This window comes from Ascaphus truei, chromosome 23 (assembly GCF_040206685.1).
Source record: "Ascaphus truei isolate aAscTru1 chromosome 23, aAscTru1.hap1, whole genome shotgun sequence".
Lineage (NCBI taxonomy): Eukaryota > Metazoa > Chordata > Amphibia > Anura > Ascaphidae > Ascaphus > Ascaphus truei.
Genome location: NC_134505.1, coordinates 2,922,772 through 2,946,249, shown reverse-complemented (window position 1 = coordinate 2,946,249; position 23,478 = coordinate 2,922,772). Strand labels below are relative to the sequence as shown.

At 44.8% G+C, this 23,478-nt stretch overlaps 2 protein-coding genes across 2 annotated transcripts; both read right to left on the bottom strand.

Annotated features, from left to right (window-relative positions):
• Positions 1-1,699: 1,699 nt before the first annotated feature.
• On the bottom strand, positions 1,700-6,955 carry LOC142473062 (keratin, type I cytoskeletal 19-like). Its single transcript, XM_075580223.1, has 6 exons — positions 6,456-6,955; positions 4,510-4,592; positions 4,040-4,196; positions 3,198-3,359; positions 2,973-3,098; positions 1,700-2,656 (listed from the first exon to the last, which is right to left on the bottom strand). The coding sequence occupies exons 1-6, from the start codon at positions 6,891-6,893 to the stop codon at positions 2,435-2,437; spliced, it is 1,188 nt and encodes a 395-aa protein (XP_075436338.1). The 5' UTR covers positions 6,894-6,955; the 3' UTR covers positions 1,700-2,434.
• Positions 6,956-13,216: 6,261 nt separating this feature from the next.
• On the bottom strand, positions 13,217-18,553 carry LOC142473061 (keratin, type I cytoskeletal 19-like). Its single transcript, XM_075580222.1, has 8 exons — positions 17,994-18,553; positions 16,704-16,786; positions 16,332-16,488; positions 15,493-15,654; positions 15,268-15,393; positions 14,693-14,910; positions 14,046-14,059; positions 13,217-13,588 (listed from the first exon to the last, which is right to left on the bottom strand). Exons 1-8 carry the CDS (start codon positions 18,480-18,482, stop codon positions 13,491-13,493), a joined length of 1,347 nt encoding a protein of 448 aa, XP_075436337.1. The 5' UTR covers positions 18,483-18,553; the 3' UTR covers positions 13,217-13,490.
• Between the last annotated feature and the right edge of the window lie 4,925 nt (positions 18,554-23,478).

Here is a 23,478-nt window from a genome sequence, read left to right as displayed (position 1 = left end):
TGCAAGTTAAGTACCTTCTGCTCTGTCAGCCTGTGGCCTTCTCTCATCTCCGGCTCTCCTAGGGATAGCTTTGGGTTGTTTGTTTTTTACCAATTGCCTTATGTTGTGCATATGTTTAAATTCATTTTTGTTTGTTCTTGGAAATAAAGTTAGAGACTCAAAGAAGACGCCATCTCTGTAGGAAAGAAGGGGGTGAGTGTAGCTGCGTGTCACAGCGTACTGAGCCCCAGGAAGCCCAGGGCAGAGCAGCACTGTATGCAGAGCGGAGCCTCAAGAGAAATCTTCCGATGGTGTAAAAATAATGCATCAGCCTGTGATGGGAATGTTAATATTAGGGGTCATTGCTGCGGTTTGGGGTGTATATTAGGTTCTGAAAGTGATGTTCTGGTGAGCGTGTGTCGGGGTTAGCAGAGCTGGTGCCACTGACAGGTTAAATTATCCATTTTCTATAATATATCAAAATATTAAAAGGCTTCTAGCCTTAGCAGCGCCCTTACTGTATAGCCAGGGAAATATTTCCTCATTTGATAAAACTGCACTTTTGTCTTGTTTTGGATGGGTAAAACAAATGCTACCTGGGAAACCAGAAGCCAAAGACGCTATTAAAAGAGTGCAGTATTATAAAAATAGATCCTTTTTTTCTTGAATAATGTAAACGTTAGTTAGTAAATAAGTACAGATACTGAGAGACGGGCTATGTTTGGGTTTGTAAGAACATAGAATCCATAGCACAGAATCATCACACTTGGGCCTTATTACATGAACAGCACTGAATGAAAAGTCAGACAAGTCTCAATATGCATGAATGAAGCACAGAACTTTATTAGATAGGGAAGAATATAAGGGACCTCAGCACTTAGTACAATAATTTCTACTATGAGGTTATCATCAGCATCAAAAACAGACAGACAGAGAAGTAGGAAGGGAGGACTCAATGGACTGAACCATGAACAATCTAGAGCACGTCTTTCCTTGTTCTATTATATGTTGTCTTTCTCATGTGATGAGCTCATGTTTAGCGTATGTAGACACGAGAAGAGAGTTGTGCTGGGTTTTGAGACATTTTTTAGGTTAGTAGTTGGACTGATGAACTTTCTCCCGAGAGGAGACGACCTTCCCATCTACGGTTTCCTCTATGATGGTGCGAACGTTGCGTGTGGTTTGAGGAGCTGTGAAGAGAGGAGAAGATTGCTTAGGCATTACGGCCATAATTACTACGTTGTCTTCTGCCAGACGATACCTTTTCCCTCGGAACGAGCCATTGTAAGGTGTCTTATGGCAGAAAACTGCTTGGTTAATTTGACGTTCTAGGTTCTTCTAAAGAAGAAGTAAAGATTACGGTTTAAAAGGGACTCTGTTCTATGGCATGGGCAATACATAGGAGATCTAATGTCCACTTTATTGGTGGGAGACATGACATGGGAACATAATCAACATGGACAATTTGTGACCACTTAAACTTATTACATGTCTCTGATATGTGTAACTGACTAACATCCTGGCAAATGCCTCTTGATTATTTACCAGAATGCATTGTCTGTTGTTAGAACATTGCACAACTGGAAACATAAAGGATTATGTATTAAGGTCTGATGGAAAAAGTGCCTTTATTATTTTCTTTTTACATCTGTGTTACCTGTGTGATTACATTAATTCACCCAAACATGGAAAAATCCATTGTAGAAGTTACTCTGTGTAACTGCTGTACAATATAATTATTTGAAAATCTTTTCTAAGAGTAGGCTTGTTCAACTTCAGAGAAAACTAATAAAGGAAACAAAGAGGAAGTAAGACAAATACACTTACCGTAGGACTTCCTGTGGGGGGGAAAAAAGAAAGAAATTAATATTGCCACTTTGAATAGCGGTGCTCAAATAAAGAAGTATTGGTGTTATTATATATGGAGGATTGTGAAAGAAAAGCCAGAGGGTTATCATGTAGAACAATGATATCATTCTCCAGCAAACTCAATGCAGACCTCAGAAGTGTCCGAGAAAAATAACTGATTTGTAGAGTTGTAGGAGCTATATGGGCGCTGGTCTTGAAAGTGGGAGATCCTGTCTCAAGGCTTATCTCTTTTGGCAAGTTAATTTGGCCCATATTTACTAAGTGGTGTCACCCAATGGTGCTATAAGACACACTACGGTCCAGTAAAGTAAATGGGCCATGCCATGTCTATCATTACCGGAAGGTGTCTTATGGAGTTAAGCTTTTCAGGGCAGTGGGGTATTATGCCTGCGTTAGCATTGCTTATACTGCCCCTAATGTTGTTATTCTCTAGGGAGAAACATTGGGAATTTGGAAGTGTATAGGTAAACCTAGTATCATTACACAATGCAGCATAGTTTCAAAATTGAGCTATGTTTCCTCTTGAAGAGACACCTATGACGGTGGTGAGTACTGGTCCTCCTCATCACTCCAGTTATGGTTCTACTTACAGGTCTTCACCCTCCAGCAGGCGTCTGTAGGTGGCAATTTCCTGCTCCAGACGGGTCTTCACGTCCAGAAGGATTTTGTACTCATAGCTTTGGCGTTCCATGTCTGATCGCAATTCGGCAAGCTGAGCCTCTACACAACCGATCATCTCCTGTAGCTGTGAGAGCTGGACGCAGTACCGGCCTTCTGTCTCTGCCAAGGTGCCCTCCAGTGCTGATTTCTGCAATGGAGAAGAAGACAGGTATAGGATGGTGCCAGTATCAGACACTTCTTCCGCAGTCTTATCAATAATTGGGAAGAAAGGACAGAAAGATACAACACGCACACACTTACATTCCAGTTAAATTACTGCTTCTCAAGTGAGCGTAAAGAAACACTAATGCCCCTAGCTGTTGACAATGATCCTTAATGCACTTACAATTACTCCTAGGCTCTCACCAACTGCCCCTCTTCCTATGATAATGTTCATATATGGTGCACACAATGTGTTTGTGTTTATACTGTATATTATATATGATATTGCTGAAGGGACTCACCATGCTCAGTTGAGTCTGCAGCTCAATCTCCAAGCCCTGGAGTGTACGTCTGAGGTTGGTGACCTCACTCTTGCTGGACTGGATCTGTTCACCCTGGCTTGAGACTTCCTTGTTCAGTTGTTCTGTCTGGAAGGGGAGATGAAGATTGAGTTGGCTCTTCTAAGGCACATACATCTTAACAACACAAGGCCAAATAGCCAAGGAGAAAGCACCATGATGTCCCACCTTTGTAAGGTACCAGGCTTCAACTTCCTTGCGATTCTTATCAGCCAGGACTTCGTATTGGTCTCTCATGTCAGCCAGAATCTTGCTTAGGTCCACATTGGGAGCAGCGTTCATCTCCACGTTCACCTGGCCACCAACTTGTCCACGCAGAGCATTCATTTCCTGCAGAGCAAACAGAGCCCCGTGGCTTGGTTACCTAATATACATTTGAAGGATGCTACAATCTTCTCTCTATTCATAATCACACATGACCTGAATTATATGAGTCCTGGCCTATTCTAGGTATCATTGGATTTAGCCGTTACAATTTGGTCTCCAATACTATTTCCTATTCTTTAAAACTCTACATGATGGTTAAACGTCAAATTATGGGTCTTTGATTGTTATCTAAGTAGGAAAGAGAAGTAACACTAAGTGTAATACGCTGTAATTAGATGATTACTTTGAGATTTAAGATCTGAGCTACACAGAGTAGACATATTAATTATTTTAAGATGTATTGTGCTTGCATTGTTCTGCAGTATATATCTGGTTAACATCAGATGTTTGAATCTTTAAGTGACCCCAAATATGTGACTTGTGGCTGTCCAATAGCTTGCCATTAATTGTAGCACCTATAAAAACTCTTGCCAATAAGTCCTCACATTGGATTATTTATCTCTATATTGCAGAACTGTCACATTCCTAGGGGCGTAATGTTTTCTCAACATACTTTGCTTTACCTCCAGAACATATTGTGCTGATGTACTTTGCCAAGCTCCGTATCCTCACATCTCTTAAGACTCAACCTGATACCATCTCTGTATTGCATGCTACCCTATGCAAAGCACAATTTGACCAACCTCTATGTGGTTCTTCTTCAGATAAGTCAGCTCCTCCGTCAGACTTTCAATCTGGACCTCCAGGTCAGACCTGGTTAGGGTCAGCTCATCCAGGACTCTGCGCAGGCCATTGATGTCACCCTCTACGTTCATACGGAGGGACAGCTCAGTCTCATACCTTGATAGAGAAAGGTGGAAAAAGGCCTTGTTATTATTGACCCACTTTGTATACATACGAAGATCTGCTCATCCATGTCCCCAATAAACTATTTGAACTGCATGCCAAGTAGATCTCCCATGCACATACACATGTATGTAAACACCTGTTCACACCCAAAGGCCTCAATTCAACATGTCAGAGAAGACCATTAATGCTGGTGGTGCGTTCCATGCCTTCTAATGCATAATAGGCAGCCTTTCTGTGGGGAGACGGTTCTGCTTGGGGTGAGGATGACTTTTTTTATAAATCTAAATCAGGTCTGAGTTCTTACTTGGCTCTGAAGTCATCTGCTGCCAGCTTGGCGTTTTCAATCTGCAGAACGATGCTTGCATTGCCCATGGTAGAATGGAGGATCTAGGAATTGGAGAAACCCACACACATTACCCGGGGCTTTACAGGAAGGGGGTTACTGGTTTACATGGTCAAATAAACATCTCCCCCTCCTCACAGACTGACTCCCATTAATCCTGATGGGAGCTGAAAGAGTAAGTAAGCATTGCATGTTCATCCATCGCCAAAGCGCAGGAAGGAGATTAACTAGAACATAACTGAAAACCAAGATTTCACTGCATGTGAGGTCAACGGCTCTGTATATAAGGTCAGCGGCTCTGTATATAACAGAACAGCATTGATAGCATTTAAACTTACTGTTATTAGTTACTAGGCTCCCAATGGGTGATAGGAATATAACAAGACATTGGAGAAGCGATTGAAGTATAATGACGATGATACGTCTGTAATATTCTGTAGCTGAGAGGTTGCATTTAATACCTTTACTCCTCACACAGAATGGGAATTGTGTGTCTAGTAGAATAGAGTTACCTTGTACATCCTTTAATATACAGACTGTAAGAGGAGACCCTTATTCTATTGGTGATGTTACCTAATCTCAGCCTTATACTTTGTTGATACCATCACGCACGTCGTTTTTTGCTTCTCGGTTGGTCATATGATTATGAGCCAATTACATGATGATATTACAGGCCTGACTTTATTCATAAAGGCATTAAGGGGATAAACAGACATATAGATAGATGAGCAGATGAGTGGTATGTGTATATGCATGTGTGTATATATAAAGTTCCATACTAGATGAGGTTTAAAAAATACATGTCATTAAAACTCAACCTATGCTAATTTTGGGCGTCAGATTCTTATCCTTTATTTTTATTTATGGTATATTGATCCAGAGGAAGGCAAACAGAGAAACCGGGAAACATTATCTAATGATATCTCATAAGAGGGAAATTAAATTCCTTCCTAACTCCAATAATGGCACTCACATTTCTCCCTGGATCAACATCCTACCCATATCTACTTATTTAGTATATCCCTGTATACCTTCTCTTTCTAAAAAGATGTCCAACCTTTATTTGAAGATATCTATTGTATTTGCCATCACAGTCTCCATGGGTAATGAACCTCACACTGTAACTGCCCTTACTGAAAAGAACCCTTTCCTTTGTTGCTGGTGCAATCTCCTTTCCTCCAACCTTAAGGGATGGCCCCTGAGTCCTTTGTACTGCCCGTGGGATGAGTAGTTCTTTTTAAAGTTCTTTGTTCCCGAATATACTTGTGAATAGTTATCATATCGCCTCTAAGATGCCTTTTTTATAATGTAAAGAACAAACAAATTTAGCCTCTCCTCATATGTCAGATTTTCCATCCCCTTTATAAATTTGGTGGCTCTTCTCTTCACTTTTTCTAGTTCCATAATGTCTTTTTTTTAACTGAGTTTTGCCCCAAACTGTACTCCATACTCAAAGTGTGGTCTTACTAATGCTTTATACAGTGGCATAATTATGCTTACTTCCCTTCCATGCATTCCCCATCTAATGCAAGATAAGATCTTATTTGCTTTTGCAGCTACTGCCTGACATTGGGCACAATTGCTAAGCCAGCTGTCTACAAGCACTCCTAAATCCTTCTCCATCAAGGATAGACATAATGTGCCCAATTTAAGACGGCAGTTTATGCTTGTTTCTCAATTTCATAACCTTGTATGTATCTGTATTAAACCTCATCTTCCATTTGCATATATATATATAGGTGTGTAACAGTATATAGATGATTCGTCTGTTAGGTATATATAATAGACATATGGGAGATTTGGCAGGAACATAAGTGTATACCAGTACATGAGGGACCAGGCAGGGATGTATATTATATGTATATAGGGGAGGATGTACGTTCCCCGTTTACTGAGCATCTTCTTACCTTGTTGCGAAGTTCCTCAATCACCTTGTAGTAGTGGCTGTAGTCAGCGGCCGGGGCGGGTCCATGCTTCTGGTACCATTCTCGGATCTGAATCTCCAACTGGGCATTCGACTGCTCCAGGGAGCGCACCTTGTCCAGGTATGAGGCCAGACGGTCATTCAGATTCTGCATGGTCTGCTTCTCACCTCCTCCCAGAAGACCATCCCCACCGCCAACGCCTCCTCCATAGCTACAGCTAGAACTATAACCCCCGCCATAGCTAGATCCGTAGTTGCCACCTGAAGCCCCACCTATCCCACTGGAAACCAGCCTACTGGTGGAGAGGGAGATACCACTACCACCATGGATGCTTGATGCCCTGTGTCCATAACCACCCAAGCCCTGGCCCTTTGAGGATCCTGAAGACGAAGTGGTCTTCCTGACACTGTATGAGGACATGGTGTGATCAGAAAGCCTGTCTATCTAAGTACCACCAAGAGGATGTGATAGTTGAGTGTATGTAATCCTCTGCTTTTATACTGAGGGATTTGGGTGTGAGTTCCTCTGAAGGATTGGCACTTTAGCAATGTCATCAGCTTTACGATACGTGTCAAGATTTATGAGATTACCTCTAGTTTTGATTTCGGAGTTATTCTCCCAGACTAATGAGGTAATGTCTCACTGCCCCCCCCCCCCCTCCCTCCTTCTCTTTTTCCAATCAACATTCTTACACAAAGAGCTTTCACTTATCTGGGTGTTTTTTTTATTGTGTGCATGTGCTGCATTGGTTCCTAAAACAAAAGGTGTGATTCACACGGAGTCAGGGAGGCTCACGACCCCAGGCAATGCTTCTGAGATTCCTATTCACTTATCCAGGTAAGAAGGATGCTTTCTCATACACCTCCTCCCTACTCTGAAAATTCATTGGTACTGTACGGTGAAATCTGCGCACTTGTGTTGTTCCAGAGAACAAGCCCTGTCTCAGTCTTTTTATTAATGCTATTATATTAACCCTTTGGCTGAGTAGGACCAGGGTTGGTAAGGGCAGCCTGGCACGCATATTGCAGGTTAAGCCCACTGGTTACCCCTACCTGTCAAGATATCTGCCTATGTTTTAGGCTCATATGACTATCTTACTTTGGCCAAAATAGCTGACAAAATGTATTCCTGTGTTTTCCCAATGTAGGCAGTTTATTCCCCGTGTGTATTTTACTGTTGGCTATTTATAAGACTCCATTGTGTGGTGGGCTGGTAATCTTGGCAGTCTATCAAGCACACAATGCAGCTTGGTCCTGTAATCTAATTTGGGCTAGGTGAATACTGGGGAAGTGTGGGAGGGCGGGTACTCAGGTCGCGGGAACATGTGCTTAAAAAGCGGAGCCGTTGTTCATCCCCGACTCTTAGGCATCTATCTCTGCGGGAGATATCAGGCTGAAACTGGGAACCGAGGCCTAGCCCCGCCGGCTCAAGTCCCATTAGTCAGTTTGAATTTCCCACTCTCCTTAAGCCCGCCGGTGGGGGCTTCCTAAAGCACTGTCATCTCCCTTAGCTCTTATTGGCCAGTCTCAGGCCAGCCCTCACTCTCTCGTTTGCGAGTAAAGAGAATCTCTTCGCTGATTTGTCGGCATTCAGTCTTCCGTGGTTTCAGATGGAGGCTGGGAAAGTGTGAGGATCGGGAGCAGGCTCCGCCCCCGTGGCTTTTCCTGTGATGTCAGAATTGAGCACAGGCTCCGCCCTGTGATGTCATGATTGAGTGCAGGCTTCACCCCCCCCGGTGATGTCTACCGTGATGTCAGGATTGAGCGCAGGCTCAGCCCCATAGATATCAAGGTCTGGTGCAGACTCCGCCCCCCGATGTCGGTTACAGCTGGTGCCGCATCAGTGCCTGCTGTGCAGACCCAGCCCAACAACGAAGCAGTGGCCTGATTCATTATCATCTTCTGCTCTGCAGCCGTTCATCTGATTGGCTATTCCAACCTTTGTAGGCTCAGCGATTCCTTCTACAAATCGAGCTAAGCCTCGCAGCCTCAAGGAACGTTCAAGTGGGCACCCACCACACAGGGCAGATAAGCAAGAAGGCTACTAGTCAAAGTGACCACTGTCCCACTGGAAGCCTGGGGAAGTGGTCAGTGGATTGCTTATTATTCTTTGGAGCCATTCTACATGGACTATGATGCACAGGATGACCAAGCATCGGCGACCTCCGGGGGGAAAGTGACCAGCTCTTTTTGGGAGTATTTGCCTGTTCATATTTTAACTGTACTGAGATGTTCGATTACCCTGCCAAAAATAAACTCAAAGTGTATTAGGTCCTTGTGTCTGGCTTGTTGTAACCTATGTCCCGGAAAAGCCCATAGGGGATATGGAGGGGTTAAGCCTACCCTACAGGCTCTCGTGTCAGCAGATATTAGCGTTCCTGGGCACAGATTGGGGGTCTCTTGCAGTAAGGTACCCCGTGACATGACAGACCTTTAACACTGATGTCAAGCTGTGGGATGATTAGTACCTGGACTACCTGTGGGTCTTTTGGTACTGATTAGGTCCGAGCCAAATTGACCTCCGGACACTGGAGCACAGCAAGACCCAACACGCTGCTTGACAGCTTTTTGCTGAACGTGAGCCAGCAATGTGTTCTGGAACTCCTTGTGAAATATCTACTTAGTACTCTCTTGCTGCACCGTCATTAAATGAGTGACTGGTAATTACCGCACACTAACTCAGTTTAGGACTTAATGCCGCCTCCCAAACAGAACGTCCTGCCCCCACCGCATTGCGTCTTGGAAACCTTAAACATCAGAGGCATGAAAAGAATAATCCACCTGCCTCTTTGCATTCAGCATGCCCGGATGTCGAAGTGTCCAGGTTTACTGTTTCCAAACCGTAGTAATGTGACGTAAAATGAAAAATATGAAACTTTGCAACAGAGACGCAAAAGGTGGAGACCTGTGAAGTAGGGTTACCGTCTCGGCACTTCGTGAGTAGGGTTACTGTCTCTGCACTTCTCTAACCCAGGCTGTGCTGAGAGGCTGTGTAAGGCTGTGATTATACCAAAAAAACAATAGTATGCATCCCCGCAATGCGCTTATACCTACCGCGACTGTCGCGCCGCTTGCTACCGCAATGCGGGAGACAGTGGAAGCGTTTTTCCAAATGTGTTTTCTCGTTGCGACTGACGCGTGACACGACGCAGCCCTCCAGTCAAAGAACAGATGTCCACCTTGTCGCCACTGCAGTCGCGCGCGCAGAAGAATGTGCTTGTGCACACGTCGCTCTTCGACATCGCAAATGTGACGTCGCAGGTGTGCGCGCATCTGTATAATCGCAGCCTAATGCGGCAGGCGGAAGCTTATAGGGGGGGGTCCATGCCAAAATGGAGAAGAAGCAAAGGGTGACTCACTGTGAGGGCTCATTTGTGTGTCATTACCCAGAATCCCTGGCTGCAGGGGAAGCACTGCGGGCTAAGAGATAATGGGGAAGAGCAGGGTGGCGGCCCTGTCTGAGACGTGTGAATGTGCTCACAGTGCGGGGGGTTTTATTTGCCCTACACCTAAAATATAAAAGGTTCAGAGCAATTCACGCTGCTTGTTCGTTTGTTGTGTGATGTATATTACATGAACCAATGCGTCTCCTGCAATATCATATATATATATATATATATATATATATATATATACACAGGTAGTCCTCGTTTTCCGACGTTTCGCTTTCCGTCGGATGCGTTTTCCGACGGCGCAAAATGCAGTGCAAAAACTCGTCCGATACGGTTTTCGCGTATCCGACGGAAACCGCCGCCGATTAGCATGGGTCCCGCTATCCAACTGTCCCGCATCCGACGCGGGGTTGCGGCACGCATTGTGTCGGAAAAGAGAGGACTCACTGTGTATATATATATATATAAATCTCTATAGGAAAAACAAACAGAAAACAGGCGCACTCATAGTGTAGTAGGTTAACACATTTATATGGGACTGGAATTAAAATTTAAAGGGGAGGGCCTGGTCGTGGGCCCTGGGAAATCTGTCTGCGGCCCTGATGTCAACAGTTATTCCCTTGCCCATACTCTCAACTTTATTAACGTGAGTCAACACCAGATCATCATCACGGCAAAGTGACCCTCCAGGTGATGCAATCCAAGGTCTCCATGTCATCTGGTGTACTCATAATTCTTTCCACACCCCGTAAATGAACTCCAAGGGAAAATTGTTAATTAAGTGCGGTGAATGAAAAACTTTCAGCATACCGTAAATTATCACAATCTGTGAGTTTCGAAGAAGAAAAAAAAAACCCCATTCGTGACATATGATGCTCCTTAATAACTTTACCATCCGAAAAAATGAGTTGTGGCAGAATCAACTGCCAAAGAAAACGTCATCGTTCTGTCCCCTGTATGTGTTTTTCTTTGTCCTATGGCTGCAGTGACCTTTGCCCTTGTTGTGTCACTGTGCAAAGTACCTGGCTGTCATCTCAGCATGTTGCCTTAGCAACCCCTTCCTCTGGCCCCTGACATAATGGTACAATCCTGGAACCCCAGCACTTGGTATGTCCCTGCCCCATTTCCTGCTTGTCAGGCTGTAGCCTCCTTCCTTTTCAAGCATGCAGCCATTGCTAGTGGTCTCTCCCTCACTGCTCTCCCTGTGATCGCTTTGTTTTTTTCACCTTCCCCTCATTTTTACATTCCCCAAGTTCCTTTTTATTTCTCTTTCCTCTCATTAATAAAGCTGATCAGAAATCCAGAAGGACTCCATTTGAATGGAGAAGGAGATGAGTTTAACTGTCTGTTTCTACTCCCTAAGCCACAGTGAGCCTGGAACAGAACACGTTGGTTGTTTTGCGTTAAGGCCATTAAGAAAATTGACCAATCTTTCAATGTCCCAGATGGAAGATATCATCTATATACCGTTTCCATAGGCAGCAATGTCGCAGAAAGCCAACATCCATATGGACAAACCGCAGTATATCCACTCTTTTCAAACATTTAGACCCATGTTTGCTAAGCGATGTTATGCCGTAAAACACGTTATGGACCGGTCCCATCATGAATGCTTAGAGAGGTACTTTGTACATGCACCTCTAAACAAGAATGTGTGGGGTCATTATCACATGTTTTGCCCGATAATGGCCCGTTACTGATTACGAGAGAGAGAGTTACCGGGAACAGATAATAGAATAACATTTACATTATTCTGCATCTGGATGCATTATTTATTTTTTTTTCGATTTTACCACGTCAAAAATCTCTGCCGAGTCTGACTTGGACGTGATGAGCACAGTTTTTATCATCTAGTGCATAAGCCGTTTTGAAGCGCTTTAACCCATTCGCTGCCGCGCAGGCAAGTGATGAAAGCCTGTCACTGACAAGTAGAAGATTTTATAAGGGTATGAAATATCGGGAATTCATGGGCTGCCACGTACTGAACATACTTGTGCTGTCTCCATCTCTGTGTTTTTTTTCTTATGTATCTCTGGCCCAGAGCGCGCTCTCTCGCGCTCTCTCTCGCGCTCTCTCTCTCTCTCTCTCTCTCTCTCTCTCTCTCTCTCTCTCTCTCTCTCTCTCTCCTCAAAGAAGACGCCATCTCTGTAGGACAGAAGGGGGTGAGTGTAGCTGCGTGTCGCAGCGTACTGAGCCCCAGGAAGCCCAGGGCAGAGCTGCACTGTATGCAGAGCGGAGCCTCAAGAGAAATCCGTGTGTCGGGGTTAGCAGAGCTGGTGCCACTGACAGGTTAAATTATCTATTTTTTGTGGTATATTAAAATATTAAATGGCTTCTATTGTACTTTTGTACTTCTGTGCACTTTTTGTCTTGTTTTGGATGGGTAAAACAAATGCTACCTGGGAAACCAGAAGCCAAAGTGGTTATTAAAAGAGTGCTATGTTCTTTAACCCTGAGGACTGGGAGGATATTTTCGAGGTCGGCTCCAAAACAACCATTGTACAACCACTAAGGAAAATTCATATATGCTGCTGCTGTACAGATGGTTCTTAAACCAGGTGCGACTCTCGAGAATGTACCCAAGGTCTTCTCCCATGTACCATCCACATTGCATCTTCTCCCATGTGCCTGAAGACCTGTGGACAGAGGGCAGAGTTCCTCCACATGTGGTAGACCTGCCCAAGGGTATCGGTGCTATGGGCCAAAGTACACAGGCTGGCCCAGGGTGCCATGGGATTCTCTTGGCAGATGCAACCTTGGTTCTGTCTATTAAACAAACCCTTCCGTGACCTAGATAAACATTCTAACAAACGAATCCAGAAAGTAATGACGGCAAACTGGTGTGCCATAGCCACGCACTGGCTGAAACCCGAACTCCCGGCACAGGAATTACAAACAAGATCTGGTCTAACCTACAAATGGAAAGGCTAACGAGTATCCTTAGAGACTCTTGCTCCAAATTCCAAAGAGGTAACCCTGCTCCGTCCTCCTCCATTACTCCCATACTGATCTAATGGGTTTGGTTCACACAGATAAGATCCCTCAAGTGGAGTATGCCATTGCATTGGTTGATGATCTGTAACCACTGTACTATCTTGCTACACTGCTGTACTGCTGTCACAGTCCTCTACTTTGTATTCCACATTCATAACAGGTTTATGTTATATTATAAAAAATAGATCCTTTTTTTCTTGAATAATGTAAAAGTTGGTTAGTAAATTAGCACAGATACCGAGAGATGGTTCATGTTTGGGTTGGTAAAAAATTCATACAATCAGTACCACTGAGAATCATCACACTTGGACCTTATTACATGAACAGCACTGAATGAAAAGTCAGACAAGTCTCAATATGCATGAATGAAGCACAGAACTTTATTAGATAGGGAAGAATATAGGGAACCTCAGCATTTAGTACACAAATTTCTACTATGAGGTTATCATCAGATCAAAAACAGACAGACAGAGAAGTAGGAAGGGAGGACTCAATGGAATGAACCATGAATCATCTACACAACGTGTCTTTCCTTGTTCTATTATATGTTGTCTTTCTCTGGTGACCAGCTCATGTTTAGCGTACGTAGTCATGAGAAGAGAGTTGCGCTGGGATTTGAGTCATCTTTTAGGTTAGTAGCTGGACTGATGAACTTTCTCCCGAGAGGAGACGACCTTCCCATCTACGGATTCCTCGATGATGGTGCGAACGTTGCGTGAGGTTTGAGGAGCTGCGAAGAGAGAACACTAGTTAGACATTCCGGCACATCTTCTGCCAGAAGATACCTTTTCCCTCAGAAAAGAGGCATTGAACGGTGTCTTATGCAGAAAACTGCTAGGTTAACATGGCATTCTGGGTTCTGGAGAAGTGAAGTTTAAGATGTACAATGGTCTCTGTTCTTTGGCATGGGCAATTTGGCTATTGTTAGAACATTACAGAACTGGAAACATAAAGGATTATGTATTAAGGTCTGATGGAAAAAGGGCCTTTATTTTTTTCCTTTTACATCTGTGTTACCTGTTTGATCACATCCATTTTCCCAAGCATGGAACAATGAATTGTAGAAGTTAATCTGTGTAACTGCTATAAAAGTGTAATTGTTTGAAAATCTTTTCTAGGAGTAGGCTTCAACTTCAGAGAAAATGAATAATGAAACATAATAGAGGACGGAAGAAAAATACACTTACTGTCTTTGTAAGAGCTGTGGGGGGAAAAAAGAAAGAAATTAATATTGTCACTTTCAATAGTTGTATTCAAATAAAGAAGTATTGTCATTTCTATATATGGAGGATTGTGAATGAAAAGCCAGAGGGGTTATCATGCAGAACAATGGTATCATTCTCCAGCAAACACAATGCAGACCTCAGAAATGTCTGAGGAGAAGAAGTGATTTGTAGAGTTGTAGGAGCTATATGGGCAATGGTCTTGAAAGTGGGAGATTCTGTCTCTAGGCTTATCACTTTTGCCACGTCACTTTGGCCCGTACTTACTAAGTGTTGTCACCCAATAAGGTCCCCTCCGGTGCTATGAGACACACCACGGTCCAGTAAAGTAAATGGGCCATGCCATGTCTATCATTACCGGAAGGTGTCTTATGGAGTTAAGCTTTTCAGGGCAGTGGGGTATTATGCCTGTGTTAGCATTTCTTATACTGCCCCTAATGTTGTTATTCTCTAGGGAGAAACATTGGGAATTTGAAGGTATATAGGTAAACCTAGTATCATTACACAATGCAGCATAGTTTCAAAATGGAGCTAGGTTTCCTCTTGAAGAGACACCTATGACGGTGGTGAGTACTGGTCCTCCTCATCACTCCAGTTATGGTTCTACTTACTGGTCTTCACCCTCCAGCAGGCGTCTGTAGGTGGCAATTTCCTGCTCCAGGCGGGTCTTCACGTCCAGAAGGATCTTATACTCATAGCTTTGGCGTTCCATGTCTGATCGCATATCGGCAAGCTGAGCCTCTACACCGCCTATCATCTCCTGTATCTGCGAGAGCTGGACGCAGTACCGGCCTTCTGTCTCTGCCAAGGTGCCCTCCAGTGCTGATTTCTGCAATGGAGAAGAAGACAGGTATAGGATGGTGCCAGTATCAGCCACTTCTTCTGCAGTCTTATCAATAATTGGGAAGATAGGACACAAAGAGTCATACATTCCAACTTAATTGCTGCTTCTCAAGTGAGCATAAAGAAACACTAAGCATTACACCAGCCCCTAGCTGTTGACAATGATCCTTAATGCACTTACAAGTACTCATAGGCTCTCACCAACTGAGAGATCTTCAGGGCAGGAATGTCACTCGTCCTATGATAACATTCATATACGGTGCACACAATGTGTCTGTGTTTATACTGTCTATTATATATAACACTAGCTGAGATTATATATAACATTGCTGAAGGATCTCACCATGCTCAGTTGAGTCTGCAGTTCAATCTCCAAGCTCTGGAACGTGCGTCTGAGGTTGGTGATCTCACTCTTGCTGGACTGGATCTGTTCACCCTGGCTTGAGACTTCCATGTTCAGTTGCTCTGTCTGGAAGGGGAGATGAAGATTGAGTTGGCTCTTCTAAGGCACATACATCTTTACAACACAATGCCAAATAGCCAAGGAGAAAGCACCATGATGTCCCACCTTTGTAAGGTACCAGGCTTCAACTTCCTTGCGATTCTTATCAGCCAGGACTTCGTATTGGTCTCTCATGTCAGACAGAATCTTGCTTAGGTCCACATTGGGAGCAGCGTTCATCTCCACGTTCACCTGGCCACCAACTTGTCCACGTAGAGCATTCATTTCCTGCAAAGCAAACAGAGCCCCGTGGCTTGGTTACCTAATATACATTTGAATGATGCTACAATCTTCTCTCTATTCATAATCAGACATGACCTGAATTGTATGAGTCCTGGCCTATTCTAGATATCATTGGGTTTAGCAGTTACAATTTGGTCTCCAATACTATTTCCTATTCTTTCAAGCTCTACATGATGGTTAAACGTCTAATTATGGGTCTTTGATTATGTTATCTAAGTAGGAAAGACAAATAACACTAAGGGTAATACGTTGTAATTAGATGATTACTTTGAGATTTAAGCTCTGAGCTACCCAGAGTAAGTCATATGATTTTTTTAAATATATATTGTGCTTGCATTGTTGTACTATATATATTCAGATGTTTAAATATTTAAGTGACCCCCAAATATGTGACTTGTGGGTGTCCAATAGCTTGCCATTAATTGTTGCACCTATAATTACTCTTGTCAAACGTCCTCACATTGGATTATCTATCTCTATATTGCAGAACTGTCCAATTCCTAGGGGCTTAATGTTTTCTTGTCAAACGTTGTTTTACCTTCTGAACATATTGTTCTGATGTACTTTGCCAAGCTCTGTATCCTCACATCTCTTAAGACTCAACCCGATACCATCTCTTGATTGTATGCTGCCCGCCCTATGCTAAGCAGAATTTGACCTACCTCTTCATGGTTCTTCTTCAGATAAGTCAGCTCCTCCTTTAGGCTTTCAATCTGGATCTCCAGGTCAGACCTGGTTAGAGTCAGCTCATCCAGGACTCTGCGCAGGCCATTGATGTCACCCTCCACATTCATACGGAGGGACAGCTCTGTCTCATACCTTGATGGAGAAAGGTGAATAAAGGCCTGGTTATTATTGACCCACTTTGTATTCATATGAAGATCTGCTCATCAATGTCCCCAATAAACCACTTTAACTGCATGCCAAGTAGAGATTGTAGAGAAGACCATTAATACTGGGACTGACTTCCAGCGCATAGCACTACATAGCATTATTTCTATTTTTATAAATCTAACTAAGGTCTGAGTTCTTACTTGGCTCTGAAGTCATCTGCTGCCAGCTTGGCGTTATCAATCTGCAGAAGGGTGCTTGCATTGTCCATGGTAGAATGGAGGATCTAGGAATTGGAGAAACCCACACACATTACCCGGTGCTTTACAGGAAGGGGGTTACTGGTTTACATGATCAAATAAATATCTCCCCCTCCTCACAGACTGACTCCCATTGACCCTGATAGGAGCTGAAAGAGTAAGTAACCATCGCATGTTCATCCATCGCCAAAGCGCAGGAAGGAGATTAACTAGAACATAACTGAAAACCAAGATGTCACTGCATGTGAGGTCAGCGGCTCTGTATATAAGGTCAGCGGCTCTGTATATAACAGAACATAAACTTACTGTTATTAGTTACAATGCTCCCAATGGGAGATAGGAATGTAACACGACATTGGAGAAGCTATTGAAGTATAATGGCGATGATTCATCTGTAATATTCTGTAGCTGAGATGTTGCATTGAATACCTTTACTCCTCACACAGAATGGGAATTGTGTGTCTAGTAGAATAGAGTTACCTTGTACATCCTTTAATATACAGACTGTAAGAGGAGACCCTTATTCTATTGGTGATGTTACCTAATCTCAGCCTTATACTTTCTTGATACCATCACGCACGTCGTCTTTAGCTTATTGATCGATTATGTGATTATCAGCAAATTACAGGATGATGTCACAGGTATGCGTTTATAAAATGAGCACTAGTTATACATGGCCTGAAACCAATGGGCGGGATGCGTGGATAATGTACACTTTATTGGGAGGTGTTAGCAGAGACTTGGGTTCAACACCCGATATATGTAACCGAGACCGGAATCAGCAATCTGATTTCTATGAAGGGATTTGTTTTGTATGGTTCTCCCTTGTACAACACCATGTTATCCACAAGAAAATGGGATCTTATGGAGACGTAAGTGTATATCTGCATTTAAGGAAACAGATAGGGAGTGGGGATGTGTATGTATGTAGGTATATACTATATCAGATATATATGGACATGCAGTATCTGGTAGGCTATATATATATATATATATAAAGACATTTAGAGACTAAGCAGATATGTCGGTGATTAGTTAATTTGTGTGTGTGTGTGTGTGTGTGTGTGTGTAACAGTATATAGAGGATCAGTCAGTTAGGTATATATAATAGACTTATGGGGGATTAGGCAGGAAGGTAAGTGTATGACAGTACATAAGGGAAATAGGCAGGGATGTATACTGTATGTAAATATTGAAGGATGTATGGTCCCCGTTTACTGAGCATCTTCTTACCTTGTTGCGGAGTTCCTCAATCAGCTTGTAGTAGTGGCTGTAGTCAGCAGCCGGGCCGGGTCCCTGCTTCTGGTACCATTCTCGGATCTGAATCTCCAGCTGGGCATTCGCCTTCTCCAGGGAGCGCACCTTGTCCAGGTATGAGGCCAGGCGGTCATTCAGATTCTGCATGGTCTCCTTCTCACCTCCTCCCAGAAGGCCATCCCCTCCACCGTGCCCTCCACTATGCCCTCCTCCAAAGCCATAGCCAGAGCCGTAACCCCCACCATAGCTAGATCCGTAACTCCCACCTAGACCACCACCAACCCCACAGGAAACCATCCTACTGGAGGAGAGGGAGATATTTTTACCACCACTACCCCCATGGATGCTTGGTGCCCTGTGTCCAGACACAGAGAGCCTACCAGAGTCACGTCCATAGCCACCAAAGCTCTGGCCCAATGAGGATCCTGAAGAGGAAGTGGTCTGCCTGACGCTGTATGAGGACATCGTGTAAAGCCTGTCTATCTAAGTGCCACCAACGGGATGTGATAGTTGGGTGTATGGAAACAAGATGTATTTCCTCTGCCTTTATACCGAAGGATGTGGGTGTGAGTTCCTCTGCATGATTGGTCCCTTGGCAGAGTCATCGGCTTTGAAATTCGTGCCAAGATTTATGAGAGCACCTCTAGTTTTGATTACCTCATTGGCCGGGGAGAATAACCCAGAAATGTCTCACTGCCCCCCCCCCCCCCCCCCTTTTCTCTTTTTCCAATAAACTTCCTTACACAAAGAGCTTTCACCCATCAGGGTGGTGGTATTGTGTGCATGTGCTGCATTGGTTCCTAAAACAAAAGGTCTGATTCACACTGAGTCAGGGAGGCTCCCATCCCCAGGCTATGCTTTTGACATTCCTATACACTTATCCAGGTAAGAAGGATGCGTTCACATACACCTCCCTATTCATCGGAACTGTACGGTGAAATCTGAGCACTTGTGTTGTTCCGGAGAACAAGCCCCGTCTTATTCTGTATTATTAACCCTTTGCTGGTTGAGTCGGGCCTACCATGCACTGCTAATGGATCTAAAGTGGTTATCCTTTCTCGTCTCCTTACTGTGGGCAAATAATGTGGCACAAGCAGTAATGTACAGGAGAGGAGGAAGCGGGGCAGTGGGTGACATGGATATAGATGGCCTCTTGTTTGCATCAAATACCTGGGCGAGAGAAGGGTGAGGTTTAGGTAAAACCTTGGTGAAAGGATGCGGAGGGGTGCTCTCTCCGTTCCTACGACAGGTATCATTAAAATACGTACAGGAAAAATTCTGTGTGGTGAAAGAAATTTCGAGAACAAGAGGTCGTGTGATTCTGAGGAGGAGCGGGGGTTGAATTCCGGGAATAATTGTGAGAAAGCCCTTCTTTCCTGAATGGTAATAGATATACGTGACAGACTCCGAGCAGAGGTAACTCAGCCAAGGAACTGAATAAATAGGCATATTTGGAGCGGAAATAAGTGAAGTGTAAATGGAAGTATGGAAACGGTGCCAAATGGGTTTTAACAGCCACCAATTCCTGTGCTTTGATCCTATTAGGTACCAGGGGAGAAACAAAACACAATGGGGTCTAATTCTCATCAGTCTTGCTGTGGGCACACGTGGGTTAAGATGGGGCACACGGGTGATGCCTGTACAATGTATACATGGGACGTGTAGCTCTGTTGGCGAGGTTGTTATATGCTGTAACTGCTGGGGAATGTATTCCAGGAAACCCTCTGCCTATACCTGTACATTCCACGTTCTCTACTTCCGCCTAAGGTCCTGCAGGCTGGGTATCAGATACCGGGCGAAGTTGACTAAAGAGTTGCCCGTGTACAGCGTTTTGTAAAACTTGGAACAGGACACATTCAATAAGTGCTGCCTTACATTTTGATGTCATCGGGGCAACGTTAGATGGTCCTAACCGCTCAGGGGTTAATCTGGAACTACGCTTGCAAAAGGAGCTGTAAACACCGGTTAATGACATCAGAGTTTGGAATTGTATGCCAAGGAAGGGAAACCCATTGTGTGGGAATGCCATTGTGCACTAGTTCTATTGTACGGGCCAGTTATCTGTGTGTTTGTGCAGGCACTTTGTTGGGGAACTGAGGTGGCGTCGACCACCTGCTGATGGGACTCGCATTTCAAAGCTATAGCATTGTTCAACACCAGCAGAGCAGCTCAAGGCCAAAGTCTGGACTCCGCCCTTGTCCAGGATTTGCCCGCCTCTGATTGTGCTACACCTGGTGTTCCCATTTTGAGAATGGGATCTCCAGCTCATAAAATCCGACCCGACCTACTGGAGTAGAGAGCTGGTTGGGGTCTCTTTGAAAGCCCCTGGGTGGAGACTCGATAGAGGTTCAGGGAGAATCTTTGGTGTGCATCTCGGTGGAGAGAGACCCCTGTTGGAGTATCGTGATCAGTAGGAGATTCTGGGAGAATCTCTCAGAATGTTAAGGGCGAGTCTAATTGGAGAGAGACCCCCATGGACTATACCAGGATGTCTTGAGGACACCATCAGACTCTCTCATGAGCGGGGTTTCCTGGAGCGCTAAGCCTCGCGGCCTCAAGGAAGATTCAAATGCCTTGGTGGGAGGCGGTCCCCACAGGGCACAGTAGCCAGGAGGCTACAAGTCACAGTGACCACAGTCTCCCTGGAAGTCTGGGGAAGTGGTCAGCGGATTGCTTGATATTCTGGACTGTACTGTGGGTTTACTGGAGCCATCCTATACGGACTCTTGTGCCCAGGATTGCCAAGCTTCGGCTGCATCCTGGAGGAAAGTGACCAGCTCTTAAAGTGTTTGCCCATTCATGTTTGTTCTTGGTGCTGTATATAATAATATATTATTGAATAATAAATCCAACGTTTATTAGCTCCCCGTGTCTGGGTGGTTGTAACCTATGTCCCAGAGAAGCCCATATGGGATATAGAGGGGTTGCGCCCAACCCTACAGGCTCTGGTGTCAGCGGACATTAACGCGCCTGGGCACAGATTGGGGATCTCTGGCAGTAAGGTACCCCGTGACATGACAGACCTTTAAAACTGGTGGCAAGCGGTGGGATGACTAGCCTCAGTACCTGGACTACCTGTGGGGCTCCTGGTACTGAGTAGGTCTGAGCCAAATTGACCTCCAGACACTGGAGCACAACAACACCCTACACTCTCAGTGACAGATCCTCTGAGCCCTTTTTGCTGAACGTGAGCCAGTGGCGTAACGATCGGCGCCCGAAAGTACAGAAGCAGAACTAGTGTGTGGTCAGGGCCACGGAAGCTCTGGTGCTTGCTCCAGAAAACGTTGGCAGAGTTGGGGCCCAAAGCCACATCCCTGGGGAGGGAAGTCACCAGCAATCTCCTTGGCCAGATGGAATGTAGCCACGCGGCTACAGCCACAGCAGGAAGGGGTAATATCCTATGATGGTTTCCCCGATCCCAGGGTCTCCCTCCTTCTCGAGTTATGGGAGTTCCCGGATGATCTGGGACCCTGCGCCAACGAGGCAAAGAGAGAGTGTGGGCCATACAGCAGCGGCAGGAGCAGGACCCAGAGAATTCGGTAAGACAGAGGCTAAAGACGCTTGCTGAGATCACTCCCGGCAGCAGTTGTCGGGAGTTCCTTCTGCCCAACCTGGAGGCTCAGTGTGCGATCAGCACCAGACCCACTGTCTCAGCAGGAGAGTTACCTGGAGCGTCAAGCCTCAATGACCTCCAGGAAGGATCCCATGATTTGGGGCACCTAGCTTCTGGACTATACTGTGGGCTCACTGGAGCCATTCTACATGGACTGCGGTACCCAGGATTGCCCCGCTTCGGTGGCCTCCGGGAGGAAAGTGACCTTTGTTGTGAGTATTTGCCTGTCCATGGTGTAACTGTACTGGGAAGTTGGATTAGTCTGTGGCTGTGCCCTGCGAATTACAAACCCCACCGTTTCTGAGCTTCCCTGTGTCTGAGGACATTAACGCGTCTCGGCACAGACCGGGGGGCCTCTGACCGTGAGGTGACACTGAGATCCGTCAGCGAGACTCCATCGATGCCTGCGAGACACAGAAAATAAGTGGGAGTAGACCTGTCTGTATTAAAATGTATTATAATTGCACTGCTTTATTTAGACCAGAACAATAGATATACTTATACAACGTATTAGATGTTAAACGCGGAAAGTAAAATCATTACAACAACACGGGACCTCCCTACATAATGATCAGTCAAAACGTCTGCTATAATTACACTGTATACAGCGACGGATTTCCCGTTAGGCTCAGGCCTAAAGCAGCAACATTTTGGAGCAGCAAAAATGTCCGCCCCCATATCCAGATGCGACACTGTCTGGCCTATCGGGCCTGATGGGGGGGTCACTGACATGTGGCGTCCACCTCCTTGCTGCCGCCCTCCTTCTCCTTCTTAACCCGCGGCGGGCGTCACCGACGTGACGCATGGCAACGTGACATCGCAACGTCGCGACGCAGGGTTACCACGGCAACGCGACGCCGTGTGACGTCACGTTGGCGACGCTGCGATTCGGAAGGAGGAGGGCGGCCGCAAGGAGGCGGCCGCCACATGGAAGCGCCTCAGGGGCCGCGGACCTTGAAATGCGCTGATGATTGTACACATTTTACCCCATTGGTGTAATAAAAACATATATATATAATAATATCATCTAATAGTTTATTGTATATGAATATATATATAGAATTTTTTATATATATATATATATATATATATATATATATATATATATATATATATATATATATATATATATACAGTGTTCGACAGACCTATACATTTGCTCGCCCCGGGCGAGTGGATTTAACCCCCGGGCGAGTAAATATTGGCCCAAGCAGCACACGTTTGGTACTAGGTGGCGAGTAGATTTTTTTGTGTGGCGAGTAGATTTTTTGGTGATTTGTCAACCACTGTATATATATATATATAAATATATCTGTAAGGATCCCTAGAGATCGCATATGTGTGCATTTGGGACCCAATTAATCACTTTTATGTGATTACCTCTTGTGCTGTGCCGGTATATTGGATCTCTAGGGATCCTCACAGACTAACTATTTACACTTTACCGTGCACCACACTTACCTCAGCTTTTTTTGCAATGTGTTCTTTCTCTCTCTCTCTCTCTCTGGAGGGAGGGAGGGATGAGGGGGAATCGAGAGAAGGGGGTATGGAGAGGGAGGTGATGGGGAGTGGGGGGAAAGAGGGAGGGGATGGGGAGTGGGGAGTGGGGAGTGGGGGGAAAGAGGGAGGGGATGGGGAGTGGGGGGTGGGGGGTAAAAGGGAAAGGAAAAGAGAACACTGAGTGAATCAAGGGGGGCAACGTTTCGGGGGTGAGCCCCTTCTCCTGGCCCACCCCAAGGAGCTAATTAGGTAAAATGCGCTAATTATACCCTGGGTGGGAGATGAAAATCATAAAAGGATTTGTGATATATAAATATATAAGTAAAATAGGGTTACCATGAAAGATTA